This window comes from Carassius gibelio, chromosome B2, assembly GCF_023724105.1.
Source record: "Carassius gibelio isolate Cgi1373 ecotype wild population from Czech Republic chromosome B2, carGib1.2-hapl.c, whole genome shotgun sequence".
Classification (NCBI taxonomy): Eukaryota; Metazoa; Chordata; class Actinopteri; order Cypriniformes; family Cyprinidae; genus Carassius; species Carassius gibelio.
This window is the reverse complement of record NC_068397.1, coordinates 21,875,636-21,895,734: the sequence shown is the minus strand read 5'-3', so window position 1 is coordinate 21,895,734 and position 20,099 is coordinate 21,875,636. Positions and strand designations below refer to the sequence as shown.

Below are 20,099 nucleotides of genomic sequence, written 5' to 3'. Positions count from 1 at the left end.
GTTACCACACACTTTTTAATTATTATTATGATTATTAAATCAGATAAGAGAGATTACAGTCAAGCAAGGCTTTTACCAGAAGGTGGAGCTCACATTCAACTGATTTCAGAACAGAGCACATGCAAACTGAGTCAGTTAGGAGGAAACTGTTAGACCTGACTGACAGAACTTTTTGTCTCATTGATGATGTTGCTCCTTGTCCTCGTGATATTTTCCCTTTGTAAGGGTGAGTAATACCTAAGAATAATTTCCAGATTATTGATTTTGAATGTGTTTATGTTAATAAACAAACTATTTATATATGCTCTTAATTAGCCCATGAACTTTAATGTTTTTAACTGATTTATTGATATTGTTTTAAACAGATACTGTTGATGCTGAAGTGATAACTTCATTCTTCACAAAGCAGGATGTTTTGGCAGGAAGAGATGTTACACTTTCCTGCAACTACAGTGGTAATGTTCGCAGTCTGCAGTGGTACCGTCAGCATCCCGGATCCAAACCTGAAAATATAATGTTTTACACTGAGAGCAGCAATCATTCAGAGCCTAAGCTTCGTCTGTACGCTGTGGCTGATAAAGGAAACAAACTTATGAATCTGAGCATATCTTCAACACAAATGGATGATTCTGCTCTGTACTACTGTGCTCTGCAGCCCACAGTGACAGGAAACACAACTGCACTGAACAAAAACAGACAGTAAGGACACACACTGTAATTAGAGAAAGTGACATGACATACAGCCAAGTATGGTGAGCCCTACTCAGCTTTCGTGCTCTGCATTTACCCAATCCAAAGTGCACACACACACACAGCAGTGAACACGCACCGGAGCAGTGGGCAGCCAGTTATGGAGCAGTTGGGGGTTCAGTGCCTTGCTCAAGGACACCTCAGTCATGGTACTGCTGGCCCAAGACTCAAACCCACAACCCTATCAAATTCTAACCACTAGGCCACAACTTTCCCTAATTAGTAAAAACATTACAAAGATGTACCAATGAGTAAATAAAGGAAAAATGATTATTAAGATAACTGGAAACTGTACATAAACCAGTGTAAAGATATTTAAAACTTTTGGTACAGTACTTTAACATTGTATATTTTCCACATAGCTAATTGTCCAAAAGAATCATTCTGTTTTAGAGTTTATCATCAATTAATGTGAGCACTGCTAGTCATACACATTTTATAAATCAAAAACATGCCCATTTTTTTTTTTTATTCTAAAGATAAGCCATTACATTGCTTGATTATTTGTCATATTTGCAGGTGAATCTAATTGGATTGTCATCAGACCAAATAAAACATCTGTAGTTTAAACGTGAAGGAATCCACACCACTCTGTCTGTCCTGTTCATATGTTCATGAGTTTCTGTTGCTGATTGTTGAGTCTTCTAATTATGTCATGAGAGCTGAGCATCCTCATCCACATCTGTCCATCAGACTCCGTAATGATGAAAGTGTGGATCTGGAGTCGTCTTCTGCTGCTGTATCAGACTCTGTCAGGTATTACTGTGCCCTGCAGACCAGTGAAAGGAAAACAAACTACACTGGACAAAAACTTTATCTTGCATATCGCATAATCAGATTTTTAAGCTTCTCCTCATGCAGTGTCTCATTTTTTTCAACTTTCAATTCATTATAAGGTGGCCTTTCTCCAAGATTTACTGTACCATTTAAATTTACAATAAGCAGAGTTAACCAGCAATACCTTAGTGTAAACCGTTATTTAATAGTAAGAATAAAGTGTGACCAAAAGTTCCTTAAATGTCTATAAACAGGACAAATTCCTGCAGATGATTACTTTGCTATGTGATTTTGCACCGTAAACAAAAATTGTGCAATCAGGCAGATCTCTCTGGACAGTGGCAATCTTTATTATTTTACCTTATCACATACTTCTTTAATTAATCACTTCAGTCCGATTTTATAAATCATTTACTAGGCCACTTACTAGGTCACTTATTTGGTAAGCTCTTATTTTTTGTTCGAAATACAGTACATCCCATAAGAAAAAAGCTTAAATATTGTGGCAAAATTCTGCCAGGAGGTGGAGCTCCAGGAACCAGTCTAATCAGTCTCAGTTCAGTTGTTTAAAGATGAAGTGCAGACAAACATTTGAGTCATTTATACTCTGGGAGAGAACTGTACGCCTTGACTCTCAAAGTCATTGTCTCTCATTAGTACAGATGTTGCTTCTGGTATTCATTATATTTACTCTACTAAAAGGTGAGTGTTTCTTAACAATTATTTAGGTTTTTTTTTTGTTCTCTTTTTATTCTGTTGACAATCTGAAATAGTCCATTAGAAATTATTAATTAAAACATAGTTTGTTTAAAACAGAGACTGCTGGTGAAGATGTAATAAAACCAGTCGTCACAGAGAAGCATGTTTTGGAAGGAAAAGATGTTACACTGATCTGCAAATACACTGGAATTGTCAACAATTTACAATGGTATCGTCAGTATCCTGGATCCAAACCTGAGAACCTCATCACGTTCTTTGAAACCAAACCTGACTCAAAACCCACTCTCCGTCTGACCGTTGCGGCTGATAAAACAGCCAAAAGTATGAATTTGACGATCTCTTCTACAGAAGTGACGGACTCTGCCATGTACTACTGTGCCCTGGTGCCCACAGTGACAGGAAACACAACTACACTGTACAAAAAACATTAGAAATGAACTTCAAGAAGAAAAAGAAGATCCTCATTTTAAAAACTATTTCTGTAACCATTAGAAAGGATTTGGGAACAATACACAGTTATAAAACTCTGGAGCAAAAGTAATTAAACTATATTATTTGATAAAAAAAAAAGTTAATTCACACAATAAAGCAACTTACCAGCTCTGAAGATGTTAGACATCGTAATAAACATATACCAGAAAGATTACACCATTTCAGTGCGTTCCAAACCTGTTTACATACAAGACACATCATGTTTCTTCTAAATACAGAAAATGCTGTATTCCCAGCAGATGCCAACTTTACCAAGAATTGACTATGCTGTGTCCATATTCCCAGAATATCACCGTATGCAGACTATTAAAGGGAGAAGCTTTGTACCAAACTTTGCATAAAGGAAGAACATAAAGAACCTCTGAAGTATGTGTAAAGTTATGAAAGTACTATATGAGAACAAGTGGGTGGAGCTAGCTGTGGACAAAGTCACTGCAAACAAAAGAACGGCACAATGCCTCCGAAGGAAGAGGACTTTCAGTGATCTTGAGAGATCTTCACAAAAGCGATGTTGTTGCTCTGTCTGTTCATACTTTTCAATCACTTTGGTAAGAAATCAGCTTTAATTGGTTGTTGTTTTAGAGTAAAAAGAAAACTACTTCCTTTTTTATTTTAATACTAAGTAGTATTGTGCTAAATATGTGTATCTTTCCAGGTGGAACTATTGGGTATGGAATCAGACCAGACAAAAACACTACAGTGTTAATGGAGGATACAAACATTACACTGTCATGCACATATGAAGGCTCAATAGACAGTCTGTACTGGTACCAACAAAAACCTGGATCAAGACCAGAGTTTTTAATAATGATCGATGAAGCTTCTAAATATGTGACAGAGGCCAATCCACCTTACCCACATCTGTCAGTCAGACTTGATAAAGTACAGAAACGTGTTCATCTGGAAATCTTCTCTGCGGCAGTTACGGATTCCGCTATGCATTACTGTGCTTTGAGGCCCACAGTAACAGGAAACACACATACACTGTACAAAAACCCTTACTGTGTGTAACAATTCAGAGTGACTGTGCATTTGAAATGTATACAATGTGAAATGTGTTCTGCTCTATTTAATTTGTGTCTTCAGTCTTTTCAGTGTCTGTAAGTGTGCGATTTCTAACATGAACTACTTTGGTGTTCAGATGGGATCTTCAGCATGGAAGAAGCATTTCGTGGATGAATGAGAACAATAATACAATTCAAACTCAGCCATCACATCTTCAAATATAAACACTCTGGAAAGTCCTTTAACTAATAGCCTGTATCTGACAGCAGCTACAACAAGTGCACTAAAATATCCATCATTATGGAGAAACAAAAGTTTACACCTCTAGACTTTCTGAAAAGAATCCTGAGGTTTTTACTAACCACAAAAGTTGTATTTAGTGCAGAACCCACACGGACCACAGGATGAGCATCCTCTGGCTGACATAGGGTGAACAAACATCTTGGTTTTCAGGGACAGTTCCAGTTTTTGGTGTCCTGTCCCTGGGAATGTACCAATTTTACAGCATCTACAAAACACCACACAAACACACTGCAAAAGTCCTTACCAGTATATTCCAGTGGTTAGCCGGCCAAATGTGTAGGGAATAGCTTCACTACTAGAAGGTGCTGAATGGATTACTTTAGCCAGGAAGAATTTAACCTGAATGAGAGCAGAATATGACAATCAATTACCAAAAGAGACAATGTTATTGTCTTTATAAATTAAAGTAATAGTCTTTGTATGTACTATATAAAAGGAGCTAAACAGGGTGAAGGATTTTGTATACAGTTCCTGAATCCTTCCCATGAAGTTAATACCCAAACATGCATAACAATACCACATGGTTGATATATATATATATATATATATATATATATATATATATATATATATACATACAAAAAAATAACATTAGCAACTAAACAACTATACTACACTTGCAGAAAGAATATATAATTTGTGTTTCAAGTGAGCCTAAAATCCAAAGCCTACATTCAGGAGTAGTAAAGATAAACACAAAACATAAAATTATATTTGAAAAAAGTAATGAGTGTTGTATACAGTACATTCACACTCTGGGAAAATACACATTCAAACTCAAAAATGAAAACACAAACTGTTAAAAATATTTGTTAACTAGTTTTATTTATATCATAGTTCGTTTTATTTTGGTAATTTGTTTTTGTAAAACCATAATCTTGTGATAACGTAATGCTATTTTGTATTATCTATGCCACGCACAATAGTGATATCAATAAAATATACAACTTTTGATTAGTAGATAATATTTTGACCACTGAACTAGGAAATGTCTCCAGTTTACATTTCAGAAATCTAGTCAATTTACACTACCACTTACCTTCAATCCAGGCCTCAATCCAGCAGGTTGTCCAGGCTAAACGCTACTTTCTTCAGTGGGTGTGCAGGTAAAAGCCAAACACCTCTGGCCCATTTATATTTATCCAATCTTCCATGAAAAATAAAATGAATGTGAAAAACTTGTTTTTCTTTCCACTTGTTGCTCATACCAACTATGGTTTGCACAAAGATACATTCTGCATCGCGTCAGGCGAACACTCGTCAATTTAAGAAGTCAACATTTATTTAACTGTAACTTGTTTACTAAAACTAATTACTGAAACTAATTTAACTTAAATTGACGTAAGTAAACGCATTTAATAAAGTAACCTATAGCCTTGGAGAGCGTATTGCATCTTCCTCTTCCACAACTGAAAAACTGAGGTGATCCGCTCCGGTTGAAGACAATGACAGGATCCAAAACCTTTAGATGACACCGAGCTCATATCGCCATGTCTGTTGAAGCTGAATATTTCGACTTCATATTAAAGGCAACAGCACCACCTTGCGTTCAGAATGCTTTCATCCAAGGTTATTTCTCAAATTCCCAACAAGCAGTTTTTACTGTAGGTATAGCCTATTCTGTTCTTTTAACAGAAATGTGGGATACATTGCAATCAGCACAATAATAGTGTAGTAATAATAATAATGTAATAATGAATCACATTGTTATTTGCATATAATGTATAACATGTGTTTTCATGCTAAATTGATTGAGTATAATTATTACAGTACACAGTATATTCTTTATTTTGGGTAATGTTTGATTATTTTCTATAAGGGTCAAATGATGTTGCTTCACCTGGCCACAACAAAACAACACATTTTATATAACTTGTAAATGAATATTAGGCCTACGTGTAATAGGCTACTAACACATTTCAAAATACGATGCATTTTGATAATATCACACATGCACAACCACTGGCTGATGATCCCTTCAGTATTCTTAATAGGTGCACAACAGGTGATTCTCCAAAGCGTTTCTCTGAATTTGTAAAAGCAAAGTGAAGAAGCTCTGGTTTTGTTTTTTAAATAAATGAATGAATCTAATAGATGTTCCTTTCGTGCAATAAATGCATGCATTCAGGATCATGTCATACTAGACCCTCTGCTCTCAGTCTACTAAATCTGTGTGTAGTCTTCAGCGCAGTAAATTTTGTCAAGGCTTTGGAATTTTTATCTACAATAATTAGCTGAATTATTGAATATTATCTTTTCCCCCTGAGTTTTGTTGCAGCTCTCCTTGTCTCCCTCCGCTGGCTTTCAGCCCAGCTGCCTGCATCAAATTTACTCATACTTAGATTTATTATAAAGTGGAAGTGATGTGACATTCAGCCAAGTATGGTGACCCATACTCAGAATTCATGCTCTGCATTTAACCCATCCAAAGTGCACACACACAGCAGTGAACACACACCCAGAGCAGTGGGCAGCCAGTAATGCTGCAGCACCCAGGGAGCAGTTGGAGGTTCGGTGCCTTGCTCAAGGGCATCTCAGTCATGCTATTGCCAGCCTGAGATTCAAACCCACAACCCTAGTGTTAAGAGTCAAACTCTCTAACCACTAGGCCACAACTTCCCCATAGTAAGCATAAGCCTCACATATAGATCTATCACTGCATCTGAACCCTCAACTATGTCTCCTGGAAGTCTGCAAGTCTGTTGTAGCTGCTGTGAATTTATTTTTTTGCTTGCAACAAAATCTGATTTGTCATGTATACAAACTCATATTCTTATGTAATTTGAGGTGCTTTTATTAACTTCTTCACAACTTAAAATTTAAAAACTAAAATAGAATGTTTGACCTTTAAGTGTATGTGCTCTATTATATTGCATATATACTGTACATATACAGTGTACTGTATATACACATGAACCCATTTAAATGTATGCAAATAAAAAGGAATCAAAAAATAATCAGCAACTCTGAAAGGAAGACAAAACAAAGACACAATCACCAAAAAGTTTAGCGAATAATATTATAACAACATAATAATATTAAAATAAACAGTTAAATAAATATATAGTGTATACAGACATACATAAATTATGTAGGCTAGAAATAATAATAATAAAAATAACAGTGTCTGAAATAAATAAATGTGTCCGAAATTAAAAACTATATATGTTATTCTAATTTAATTATATTAAAAATAATTAAAATGTTACAATTATTCAAATAAGTGCGTGTGTAGAATTTGTGTTATATGTAGAGGGTGATCTAAACAATGCTAATCATAAAAAGCAGTATAATATCATAAAAAACCACTGCATATTACAGTTATTTTGTTATAAAAGTAAGAATGCATAAGAACATGAGGTATTTTCACACAATGACTATATCCAAGTTAATCCAAGCAGGTCGTTCAGGAAAACCAATGACGTTTACACTCATGATTGATTAATGGTAGGATGGCGTCATCTAGTGCTCATTTTGTAAGCAGTACATGTAGTTTTGAGCACAGAACTGCAGATTATAATAATGACAATAGATGGCAGTAGGTACTTAGTTTTGGTTGGGAGGATTCTCTTGCTGTAGGCCCTCTGTTGGAGACTTCTGGCACTGTCTTCACATCAGGAGTCCTGCAGATTTGCTGAGGAATTAGTCCAAACCACTGACGCCTGATGGCAGTTTAGAGGTCTGGTGATCTGTACAAGGCTTCATCAGTGTGTTTTGCACATAAATGCGCATGCACGTACGGCATATCACGAAATGCTGATGCACATATTAGATACTATTGATTCAAATAAATACAAACAAAAAGATATCTTTAGAATATAGGCTTTTATTTATTTACAAAATACAATGTGAAATGCAATTCAAATTTGGAATAAAAAAATAATTAATTTGAAACCATAACACAGTTTGTTTTTTCTTCACACTTCTACATGTGTACGACATATACCAGTACTTATTTTCATAAAATTAACAAAATGTTTACCATGAATCATACTTTCAAGGAAAGCATAAATGTTAAGCATCGGAAAAAATAATTCACAGAAACGATAAATCACTTTTTCTGTTTTGCAGTGTCTTTTATATGTGAGGTACATTTCTTGTATTTTTCTGACTAATCACACCCTCTGTTTCAGTATTAATAATGTTTATGGAAAGTACAAAGTATATGTACAATAGATACAACAGTGCAAAAACCCTAATGAAAGAGGAAGGGCATATTTTAACAAAATTATTGTAGGTAATCTAGGCCTACATGATGACAGATTATAAGGTTCATATTATAGACCAAAGTCATGCGCTACATTTCTCCTTCTCTGCAAGCTGCAAAATGTGCAAAATGTGCATGCTTCAGTCTTCCTGTCCTCATTTCTGTCACCCACCCACACACACATGCGCAAACACACACATCCTGTCTTGCTTGCTTTACAGAAGAGAAAAAAACAACCACACACGTATGTGACGTAGGCAGGAAGTTAGGCATTATGTCTTATTTCTGCACAGCGCCCACTTCCTGTGGAAAATAATACACTTACCCCGTTGATTCAAATCATCCTACTTACCTACTTTCAAAATGATGCCATTGGTGAGCTTTAGTTAGCTGAACTATAATTATGTTGAAACTGTTGTTCTACATAATTTATAGTTTGGGTTCTTGCATTACAGCATCATCTTCATTAAAAAAAAAAAAATATATATATATATATATATATATATATGCTTTTGCATGTAGTAGAATAATCATATTGTGAACTGCACAATAAAAACATCATTATTATATATCAACTGCAGCAGTTTTAAACCCTTCATTGCAGTCTGTTAATTTACATTTAATTAATTCTATATTGCAACATGTTTTTTAGACGAATTCAGGTCAAAACACCTGAATATGATTGTCAAAGACTAAGATCTAAGAATAAACTATACCTTTCTGAAAGGCATATTCAAAACTGTCACATTTTTGCTGATGTTTTACAACAGTTAGGGGTAGATAGTATCAGCACGCAAAATTTTTACTCTGTGCCTCTCTGTACGTTTTGGAAAAGAGTGTGAGATTTTTCCATGTGATGTTTCACAATTTGCATTCATACTATTTTTGTACAATGCTCTTTTCGCTTATATCATTTGGGTTGCAGGAATCCACCTACTGTATAATACTTTTCATAGTTTCATAGTTGTGCTGTTTTCAACTTTTAAACCACATTGTGAATGCATGTAAAAGGAAACAGAACCACTATATAATAATATAATATAGCTAAAAAATAAAAATAAAAAAATAAATCCCTTTAATTATACTGTTTAACAGTTTTATTTTACATAATTCCTAGCCTGGGTTCTCACATTACAACATCACCATGAAAAAGGATTACACATACATGCACACATACATTTATGCAACTTAAGATGCAATAATTCTGCAGAGTCTTAATTTAGACGGACCTTTCAAAAATAGCTTAAAAAAGGTCAAAAGAGCAGAATAACCTAATTAACGACCTAGTTCTGTTTGATTTATATTTCCCATAAACAAACACTACATATCCATGTAAATTGTGTAATATTATTGCAGAATAACATTTGTGTTTTGATAAATATTTTTTTATTTATCTCTATATTAGACTGCTAGTTAGTAGTGCTGTCGCTGTTATTTGTGCAAAAACGTTAAATTACCGGCAAATTCCTGATAAATGACACATCGTTAAATGGAACATCGAAACCTGTCACACAAGAACTGCAGTTTACAGGTAAACATTGTTTCACAATTGTTCACAACTGATTCCTTTTTATTTGCATATTAGCTTGCAATTACTTTGAAATCCTTTTCGAAATGTTAATATTTTTGTAGTATGTGTTTCATGAGGGTCCATCCCCCTCGGCTCTGAAAAAATGCCAGGCAAGGGCCTTACATCAGTATTAATTATCTTGACTAAAGTTTGCATTTAAATAGATATCAATTTGCTCCAAATTGGAAACATTTTTGAAGTTACACTGTTGTGACACTGTGTGACCTGATCAAATGTGGTACTTTGCAACCACTGTCTTAGAATCATCATTGTCCTGCCCCTAAAATGTCTTTCATCACCATGAAGGTTTTTTTGTTTTCGCAAAAGTTGTAATGAGGTCATCCTGACCTTATGTACTCTGTTTTATGGTCACAAGGCTATAGTGCTCACCTCTCTTCATACTAATGGGACAGGACTTAAAAACCAGAATAACAACAGACACACTCTCTTTCATGACAACAGAATAATGAAACTTGAGTTACAATTGTGGTCTGTCCTTATTATGACAGTCTTGTCTTCATTTGTTATATTATATTACTGAAAATATATTTTATTACTGAAAACTGCCTAAAAAAATACCTGGATTTTAATTAAAAAATATACATATTCTTGACATTACTTAACATGCTACATTAATAACATTTTTATTGTCATAAACTAATTTTAAAAAGGCAGGACATCTTTTAGACTGCTTAACAATGCAGATAAACAAAACAAAATGAAACAAAACATGAGATTAATAAACAGGCTACCAAACTTTATTCTATAAATCAACTGCATTCTCATACCTTCCTTTGCAAGATGAAAAGATGATAATACATTTCAATTAAAATTGTAATACTGTGTAATCCTCAAATGAAGATGACACAGAAAAACATCAACAGGAAGTGTGAGTGATTTTGTCTGCGTGGAAAACAGGTGCTGTGGATGTGGGCTTTATGTCTGTGTGGGGTTTACAGGCTTAGATCTGACAGCTGGTCTATCTCGAGAGCTCGGTTTTCCGCTTCACACAGCTCTGGTTTTAAACCATGGAAAACACAACACACTTCCCGGATGATGTGGACAAGTTTAGAAATTTGGGCGTGTATGTTTTTGCCCGTTATTTACAGATGTTGCTTTAAAAAAAAAAAAAAAAATTGGGTAACACTATTTTAAGGTGTCCTTGTTACACATCTTACATGTACTTAATATTATAATAACTTTAAATTATGTGTAATTACATGCAAGCAACCCCAAGCCAAACCCAAATCATATCCATATAGTAAGTACATGTAGTTAATTAATATTTCTATGTACTTACATGTATAATTACACTGTAACAAGGACACCTTGAAATTAAAGTGTATCCATTTAACCGTTTAACATATACATTTGGTTTTAAATAACTGATTTACTTGAGTATTTCAGAACATTCCAAATGTTGTGATGACGTTAACATTTTCATAGTTTTAAAAACATCAGCACTAACTTTATATTGTACTTTTGCATGTAACATTCTTTATACAGTCTGTATAAATGGTAAATATATTCAAGATATGCATTGTACTGTAATTTTCATGCTTTCACATATAACAGCTAAATTCAAACTGAACTGGAACCTTAATCTGAACACACCAATATAATATACCAGAACATTCTGTCTGTTTTACACATATCCTTTTATATTAATTATTTTTATCATTATAATTAATAAAATAATACATTTATATCATTTTCCCATGTTGCATGCTGTTTTACATTTTGTTTTTAAAGTTTCGTTCACAAATGTGCAAGACTCAAGGTTGTATGTCCAAAATTGAACAATCCTACAAAATTAACTCATTTTCAATAAGAATTTAATATTCATACAAACATCATATTGTAAAACCGTCAAAACTACCCACCTTGCCTTAACTCAAATAAACCTGTCAAAAATAGGTCAAAAGATCAAGAGGGCAAAATAACCTATACTTAATGTTCTGTTTCATTTGTACCACTACAACTCTACAATCATATGTATCAAGTTAAACATTTTTATAATATGATCACTGGACATTTATTTATGTTGTGATATGAAACACTGACCCATTAAAACAAACACACATATGCACTCAGAAATACCCCAGAGGTGTGAGAAAGCACACATATGTGAGTGAGAAATGTGACCGAGTGACCTGTGAATGACAGGTTTGTGTATGAGGCATCGCTCCGGGTGTTCAGCATAATAACCATCTCTCACCGGATCACATACAGCAATCATGCTGCCAGTCCTGTGTCATGGAAACATGCAAATTGAGACAAAACACTATCCCATTTAATGATCTTTACTGTTCAATAATGAAAAGAATAAACATTAATGAAGAAAGAAAACTAAAATACAAACCTTCACTCCATACAGTATATCAGTCAGCCCAAAGGGAAGCATCTCTTCAACGCTAAATCCAACAAAAAAAAAAAAAAGAAAAAAATGTAAATATACGTATGCATGTTATTCTTTGTGTACATATAATAAATGCTATTTTTATTTACTTTTTGTATGTATGTATTTTACTTTATGTTTTAAACACCCATTTTTTGGCCTAAAATCTTATGTTTTGTATGGCAATGAACCCTGTCCATATTTGTCACAACAGGTGACTCCTGCAGACACCTGGAATCATCATCATGTGGCCCAGCAGGGGAGGTCCCACCACTAGTCCCCATGTGTAGGGACTCTTGAAGCGACCTAAAGCCACCTTTCGACAGTTATCAATGCTTTTGTGTATAACCATAACTGGGTCATTTAGAAAATAAGGTTCCACACATGTCACTTGACTTCTCTGTTATGAAAAAGATTTAAACATTCAATAATAAAAAAAAACACACTTTAAAAAACAACATAAAACGATTATGATATTTGAAATGAGATATTTATTTACACATTTATAAATGAAATAAAAAGTGGCTGGAATTTATTTAATGTATTTGAACTCCTTTATTGCTAAAACTAATGAGTGGATGAAAGGTTAATACTTTTAAATAACTTTCAGTATAAGCTTACTATATTATAAACTTTTTTTATATATTACAATTGTTTCTTGTGTGACAGCATGTTCACAATTATTACCACAGATCACCATATTTTACAATCTCACATAATAAAATACAACATTTTACAATAGCACCAAAAAAAAGATTCCTGTTAGTGGAGTGGTCCATGCCGTTAGTCAATAGTTTTTAGAAGTAAAAATTTACTATGCAGCATGATTTGAGTTAGAAACAATGTTATTAGCATTATTTATGATAAAATATATATACTTTTTTCAAGAGGCTGCCTTACAATCTTTGAACAAACTTTGATTTGGTTCAACAGCTTTGTTTTTAAGATAACATACAAAATCATGTATCAGTAGACAAGATTAGCAAAATAATCTGATTTCTTGCTCCAAGTGATCTAAAATAGCAAAGAAAGTACATTCTCTATATCATACCGCTATGTAGATCATATTTTTTATGTTCTTACCTGTCTAACATTTTTATAATTAAAGCTAAATTAAATAAGTAATTAATAAATAATTTGGTTCCACTTTATTTTAAGGTGTCCTTTTTACAGTGTAATTATACATTTAATTACTGAGCAATATTAATTAACTACATATACTTACAGTACTGTATTGGTAGGATTCGGCTTAGGGTTACTTGCATGTAATTCTGCATAGTTCATTGTTATTATAATAGTAGAGTAAGTACATGTAAAATATGTATCAAGAACACCTTAAAATAAAGTGTTACCAATCATTTTAAGAGAATGTGTACAGATGTAAGTGTTAGAGATGTTAAAACCAACATGTGCTTCCAAAGTCAAAGTTTAGAGAAAAAAGTAATATTATAATGTGCATTTGATTGAAGCATGTTGTGAGATGCTATTGACAGAAATTCATCTTACATCAGTTTTGTCACAGATTTTTTTGACCTAGTTAAATTTATTCCACAAGCAAAAGCTGTCAAAAGGCTTCTTAAAATACTTTCATTTTGATGATCAAGATGAATGGACTGAGTGGAAGTGAATCGAAAGAGAAATTAATCCAAATTACTGTCTGAACTGAGCTCTTGAATTAAAAAGTATCCATAACGGTATGTGAGATAAAAGTCAGCCAGGTTTTAAATGTAAGCTTACTAAGATGAAGAGTTCAGTTTAGGCCAAGTGCAGGTAGAGTAATTCAGCAAGAGCTTGTTTATGTTTTCCCACACTGAGTATCTCAATCCACTCAACACTCCAATTATAAATTCAAATTGTTCACAGACGACTAAACAGTCAACATAAGTTCTTAGATGAAAATATGACAGAAGACAAGGTAAAAGTGTCTTTGTTTAAAGTGTATGTTTTTTATGACTTGGAGGAAGAAACAATGAAGGTGTCAGGTGCCCAGGGTGTGTGGTTTTCTCCTCTTCCGATCCTAGACACGTGTAGGTCTGAGAGGTCAGATCTGTGTTTTCATTGTGAGCGTCAAGAACTAGGGTTTTACCAAAATAAGAAAGTGAATGACTGTTAGCACAGAATTAGACCAAAACACTGTTTCAGGAAGTACAAGTATACTACTGATAGGCCTTCCTGATCATAAGTAAAGTGTCTCTGGGGCAGTATCTTTCTTAAAATAACTTTTAGGTACTATGGGCCCTTAAAGAGTAAATAAGGTACTTTTGAAAAGGTACCAGTCCAGTGACCGCTTTTGAACCTTTTTTTCAAGTCAAAAACATTGTTGACTCCAGGCAGCTCGCTTCCTCTCAGCATGTGGTTTTGTGCGCATTTGAAACTAGTAACCAGAGTGATCTTGTCTGCAAAGATGCAAAGTCATTTGTATAAATTAAAGCATGCTTGAGACAGAGAGATACTTGGCTCTCTGCTGCACCTATACTAAAATGGAGGTTGTTCAACACTAATATTTGCTAAAAATATGTAAATATGAATGTGAGAGCTCCAGGAGAATCACTTTAATAGCGCTGGTCTGGTTTAATGTGCTATAGCAGCTTGCACAGTGTGACCATGTTGCAAATGTGTTGCAATGCTATGCAACATTATCATTATGATGAGCTGCAGCATTCACTCGGTAGCAAAAAGACAAGAACCTGATGTCTTTTTATGCATCACTACATGCGTTAGTCCTAAATAACAATATCTGAATGGAATTGGAATTTAGTTTAATTAAGAAATTTGAATTACATTGAGTCTTTGACATAAATACTTTTTTTGGTTGAAAACAGTGTAGTTTTAGTTCTCATTATGCTCTGGGAGTGGATAAGAAGAATTCACACTGAAATTAATTTTGATTTTGAGAAATATAAAAATGTAATTAAAGAACAACATAGCAAAAAAAAAATATTCTGAATATAACTTGAATATTGATCTTATAAGACTTATTAGGATTTAACGGTTTTGTAATAAGATGGTTAATGGATCTTGTGCAGTTAAGGATTGGAAAAATGGCAGACTTTCCATAATGTGAGCGGTTAATGTATATTTACATTTTATTATTTAGCAGATACTTTCATCCCAAAGTGACTTACAAATCAGGTCAATAGAAGCTATCAAACCAACAAAAGAGCATCAAGATGTAAGTCCTGGTTAGTCTAACACAGTAGGCCTACACGTAGCAAAGTTTGTTTTGTTTTTGCTGTTCTTTTTCTGTTTGTTTGTTTTTGTTGTTGTTGTTGTTTTTATAATAAATAAAAAGAACATAAAGTAGATAGATCATAAATAGAATAGAGACAGCTTGTGTAAGGAGGTCAATATGTTTAATATAAAAAAATAAAACAAGCAGATAGAACAGAAAAAGAACAGAGGACACTTGTCACATTCTGAGTTTGTGTGTGCATGTTTGGTAGTGTTTATCTGTTTTATTGTCTTGTTTTCTATTTTATTACCGTGAGCAGTTTTCCAGTTTGGTGATTAGTTCATGCTTCCTTTTGTTTATTGCCTGATTAGTTTCTTTAGCTACTAATTGGTCGATTACTCTGTTCAGGTGCTGCTTGTTTAGTTGCTCTATTTAAGTCTTTAGATCCTCGTCAATCAGGGTCTGGTATTGAAGGTCATAGTATAATAGTAGTGTAGACATATTTCTCTTATGATCTAATGTGTTTATGTTGGTGAATTTAAATAAAGGACCTTGGTGCCTATCTCTGTAATACGTCTGTGACAACACTAATGTTAGATGGTTAAGGTTTTATATATATATATATATATATATATATATATATATATATATATATGTGTGTGTGTGTGTGTGTATATATATATATATATTTATATATAAATAGAAAGAAAACAAGAAGTTCACTTTCACTATATTCAGAATTGAGAGTGTTAGACGATCAGGTTCTTTTATGTAAATAAAGGAGCAGTTCAATAACAAGTCTTGTGTGTTTTGTTCAGGAGATGTGTTGAATTTAAAGCATACAATTGAAATGCTGTTGCCTTTTGCATGATTTTGTGTACTATTGCTGGTTAGACTTAAAAATATGTTTGTTCACTGATACTCACCTCAATAAGATGTTAAAAATGAATAAAATGTTTGTGTCTTATTCAATTTACCTGATTAAAAAGAGAAAAAACGAACACAATTCTAGGACGTTTTGTCATGATTTCAGTCCAATTACTTTTGGAAAGTGGTTGTAAATGTTAATCATTTTGTGTTGTCCACACAAGGATCATTTTTGTTGTTGTTGCTGCCTTGGAAGTTTCCAACATGATACTGCAGGAGTGGTAATATTTTAGTCAAATGTGTTTTTGAGTACAGGAAAGACTCATTAGTGCACAGATTCATTAGAGATTTAGGAGAGATTATGTCAAATCTTTTATGTGAATATCCTTCTGCCAAAGAATTTAGCTTATGCTTAGGATATAGAGATCTACACTTGCAGCTGTGGTTCATTAGTTTACTCAAAAAAGCAATAGCTGTGTCAACACTACAGTGTTATTTTATTTGCTCAAACTCCATGAGGCATTTAATAGTAAGATGAACTATATTTAGTAGCTGGCCCACTCAAAACATAGTTATTTGGCTTCACTTATGGACAGTGGTTTCACATTGCAAATATGTTTGCTTAACATAAAACTACAATATAGACTAAACTCAATTACCAAATAATAATAATAATTTAAAAAAGTAAAACCACAAATCAAATACTATATTCAGTACACAAACTACGTGCTTCTTAAATACATTTCAAGTCATTGCCTTTGATAGAACTTTTCATTTTAATCTGTTCTCATTCACTGTAATACATTTAATCCATCTAATCATGATGGTTAATAAACATTCCTTTTAGTGTACCTATACATTTCACACTTTGTATAGCATTGCAGCTTTGTACTGTACTGCCCATTACCCAACATTCTTTGTGACTGGTCACAACCAAATACCTGTTGTGATGTATGTGTGTTACAATAAATTCTTGAGAAAAACATTCAGTGGCAATACCTAATGGATGTCAAAGATGCAGTTTGTAGACATTCATATCACAGTTTTGATTTTCTCTATATATTTGAAATGTTAAAATGTGATTATAAATGTGTAGTGAATTGTCTGCCACCACATAGCACACTTTAAATAAGGTTGCAACGTTATAGCAAGTTCAGTGAAAGACATGAAAGACATGAAAGGACAACACAAAAGTAATGTTTTGCATGCAGACCTGGCTAGGTTACTAGAAAATTGTATTTTGTTACTAATTCCCAATTAAATGCCATAAATTGTAGTTTTTAACATAACCCATTACATTACCCATTTTCAATAATATAATCCGACTACTTTTGATAACATTTAGCTCACTTGTGACCTAACTTGTTTATCACATTGATTTAAATAGTATAATCTTGTGCCATATATAAAAATACAAAATCGAATGAAATATATTCTGTAAAAGCTAATAATTCATTATTACACAAAATATATAATTAAAATAAATTGTTTTAAAATAACAATTCAAATGAAACTCTTACTAAAAAAAATCCATATTTTATTTGTTTACTGTACCTGCGACTTGAATTTATGCATTTTAATGTGTTTGCACGACAAAAGCCTTCCAAAGACACAGTGATACAAATAACCACTGACTGATAAAAAAAAAAAAATCATGATAATAATAATAATAAATATTGGTGTTTATTAATAGTTGAGAAAAACTGTACTTTAGTAGTGTAAACTTTGCACTACTAATATAATTTGTGTGAGCCCGGTGGACAAATGCTGTGGCCTCTCAATTTTCTGTGTCATTTTAGCCATATTAAAAAGAAATTGAAGACTTATTTAATCAAGCCTTTGGTGTTTGATTAGGTCTGGGAACTGAGAGTGATTTGTTGTTTGATTCTCTTGTGTCTTGTTTTAATGTAATTAATGTTTGTATGTATTTTAGATTTATTGATCAGCCTACTTATGGACAGCACTTTGGTCGATTCTAATGGTTTTGAAAGTGCTTTATAAATAAAAGTTGAGTTGAGTTGAGCTGTTGTGTGAAAAATATGTAAATATGTAATCAATATAAATGTAACCGTAACCTGAAGAATATGAGTATTTTAAAATGGAATTTAATCTAATTATAAGAACTTCATTTTTAGGATTGTGTAAATGGAATCAGTTATACCCAACTCGGCTTGCATGTAAACTAGCCTTATTTCCTCTTCAGCAGCCATTGCATTTTTAACTGCCTGTATAAAAGTCTAAGTAACGGTTGTCTGCATGTTTGAGAGGTTTATTTGTTTTGTAAATACCACAATAAAATCAAAGTTGGTCATCTTGAGAAAGATAAAAAATGAGAAGGCCTTATTTTTCAATGTTCTGTATTTGGGGTTTTAGAAGGGGATAATTCTGTTGATGAGTGGAGTTTATGTTCATGTGGAGGATATCTGGTGTATGTTGCTGTAACCAGCAGTATGTTGACTAGTCTTCTCATCCTCCATCAGATAATGAAAAATTTGCATTTTTAAAAACATTTAATCTTTTAATTTAAACACAACCTATATTTTTCAATAAACATAATGTTTCATTTGAAGTCATTAGTTGTATCACAAATAGTGCACTACACTGAAAAAAAAGATCATTTGAAAGGTCAGTGGTTGCAATTTGTTTATTTTAGCTACATTTAAATTAACAAATATTAGTTTTTTTTTTTCAAATGTAGCTAAAAGAAATAGTTTGCAACCACCTACCTTAAAAAAAATGTAGATTCATTTTTCCAGTGTATACAATTACACTATACAATATGTACTTATGCACTATGCATCGAGCCATGTAGTGTATAAATTTCCGAAGGTTTTGTGACTCAGCATTGGAATCTGATAGCCCCGCCAATTATCCACCAATTAAAAATCTGACAGATGAGTGCACGAAGTGTCCAACATTCCACACTTCATTTTCTCATTTAAGTGCATCATTTGGTGTGAATGCACTAATCTCACTATTAAAACGGTGCACAAGTACACAATTTGAGATGCAACTATTGTCTTTCATAATGCCCTTACAACCTTTCATTTCAATCAAACGAAAATGTTATTATCATTTAATTCTAAATAAAGGTTAATTAACATGGGGTATACCTATAGATATTCATCTGGTTGGATTTCATGCTTAAAAAAAAACTCAAAGTTGGTCATTTATGCATTTTATTTTTCATATTTTTGCACAATACATAGTCATTACTAAAATTATACCTGCCTTTATCAGAAATAAGCAAAAATCTATGTAATTGTGGATGCAAATATGCTGAAAAAAAAAACTAAAAGCTATATAGACAATTCTTATGATGTAACCTATCTTAGAAAAACGAAATTAATAAAAAATAATAATTAGATAACGTAGAAATCATTAAAATACAGAGCAATGAAACATGACCTATGTCTAAATTAGAAACAATTACATGGTGCTATATACTTCTACGGTTATATACTCCTAAACTAAAGTTGAGCCAATATTATAAAAGCATAAGCAAGTGACATTCAAATGTTTATATAGTAAATCATTCTTAAAACAATAAGTACTACAGCATAACTTTCATAATCCCTTGATCATCATTTAATAACAACAACAGCGCAACTCCGATGGCTCTCGAATGTGATGTTTTGTCTCCAGTGAAGTCACTGATGAATCCAACTGATTAAAACTGACAAGGATTTTCATGACACCTGAAAGACAATAAATACATTGTTACTCTTCCAAAAAAAACAACACATAATATTAAAAAGTGTGCTAATGAAAAATTGGGTCTCATTCACCAATATTTGCATACTTACTGTATGTTTGTAGAAAAAAAATTCTGAGAGCA

General features: G+C 33.0%; 1 protein-coding gene, 1 long non-coding RNA gene and 1 gene segment (V, D, J or C); 1 reads left to right on the top strand and 2 right to left on the bottom strand.

Moving 5' to 3' along the window:
* Window positions 1-324: 324 nt before the first annotated feature.
* On the bottom strand, window positions 325-7,704 carry LOC127951262 (uncharacterized). 2 transcript variants are annotated; one of them, XR_008152629.1, is made up of 4 exons: window positions 5,416-7,704; window positions 5,087-5,194; window positions 4,292-4,386; window positions 325-503 (listed from the first exon to the last, which is right to left on the bottom strand). It is a non-coding gene; the product is annotated as an uncharacterized LOC127951262 (long non-coding RNA). The 2 variants fall into 2 exon arrangements; XR_008152630.1 differs by lacking the exon at window positions 325-503 and adding an exon at window positions 796-1,519.
* LOC127951259 (T cell receptor alpha variable 25-like) lies at window positions 2,147-2,831 on the top strand. The segment is given in 2 exon segments: window positions 2,147-2,229; window positions 2,344-2,831. Coding segments are annotated over 2 exon segments (375 nt in total).
* Window positions 7,705-19,422: 11,718 nt separating the features above from the next.
* The window catches only part of LOC127951248 (M1-specific T cell receptor alpha chain), a 48,541-nt gene continuing 47,864 nt past the window's right edge, over window positions 19,423-20,099 (bottom strand). For all 10 annotated transcript variants that reach the window (XM_052549064.1, XM_052549065.1, XM_052549071.1 and 7 more), the window contains one exon: window positions 19,423-19,959. The gene's annotated coding sequence lies outside the window, so the exon portion shown is untranslated. The remainder of the gene's footprint in view (window positions 19,960-20,099) is intronic.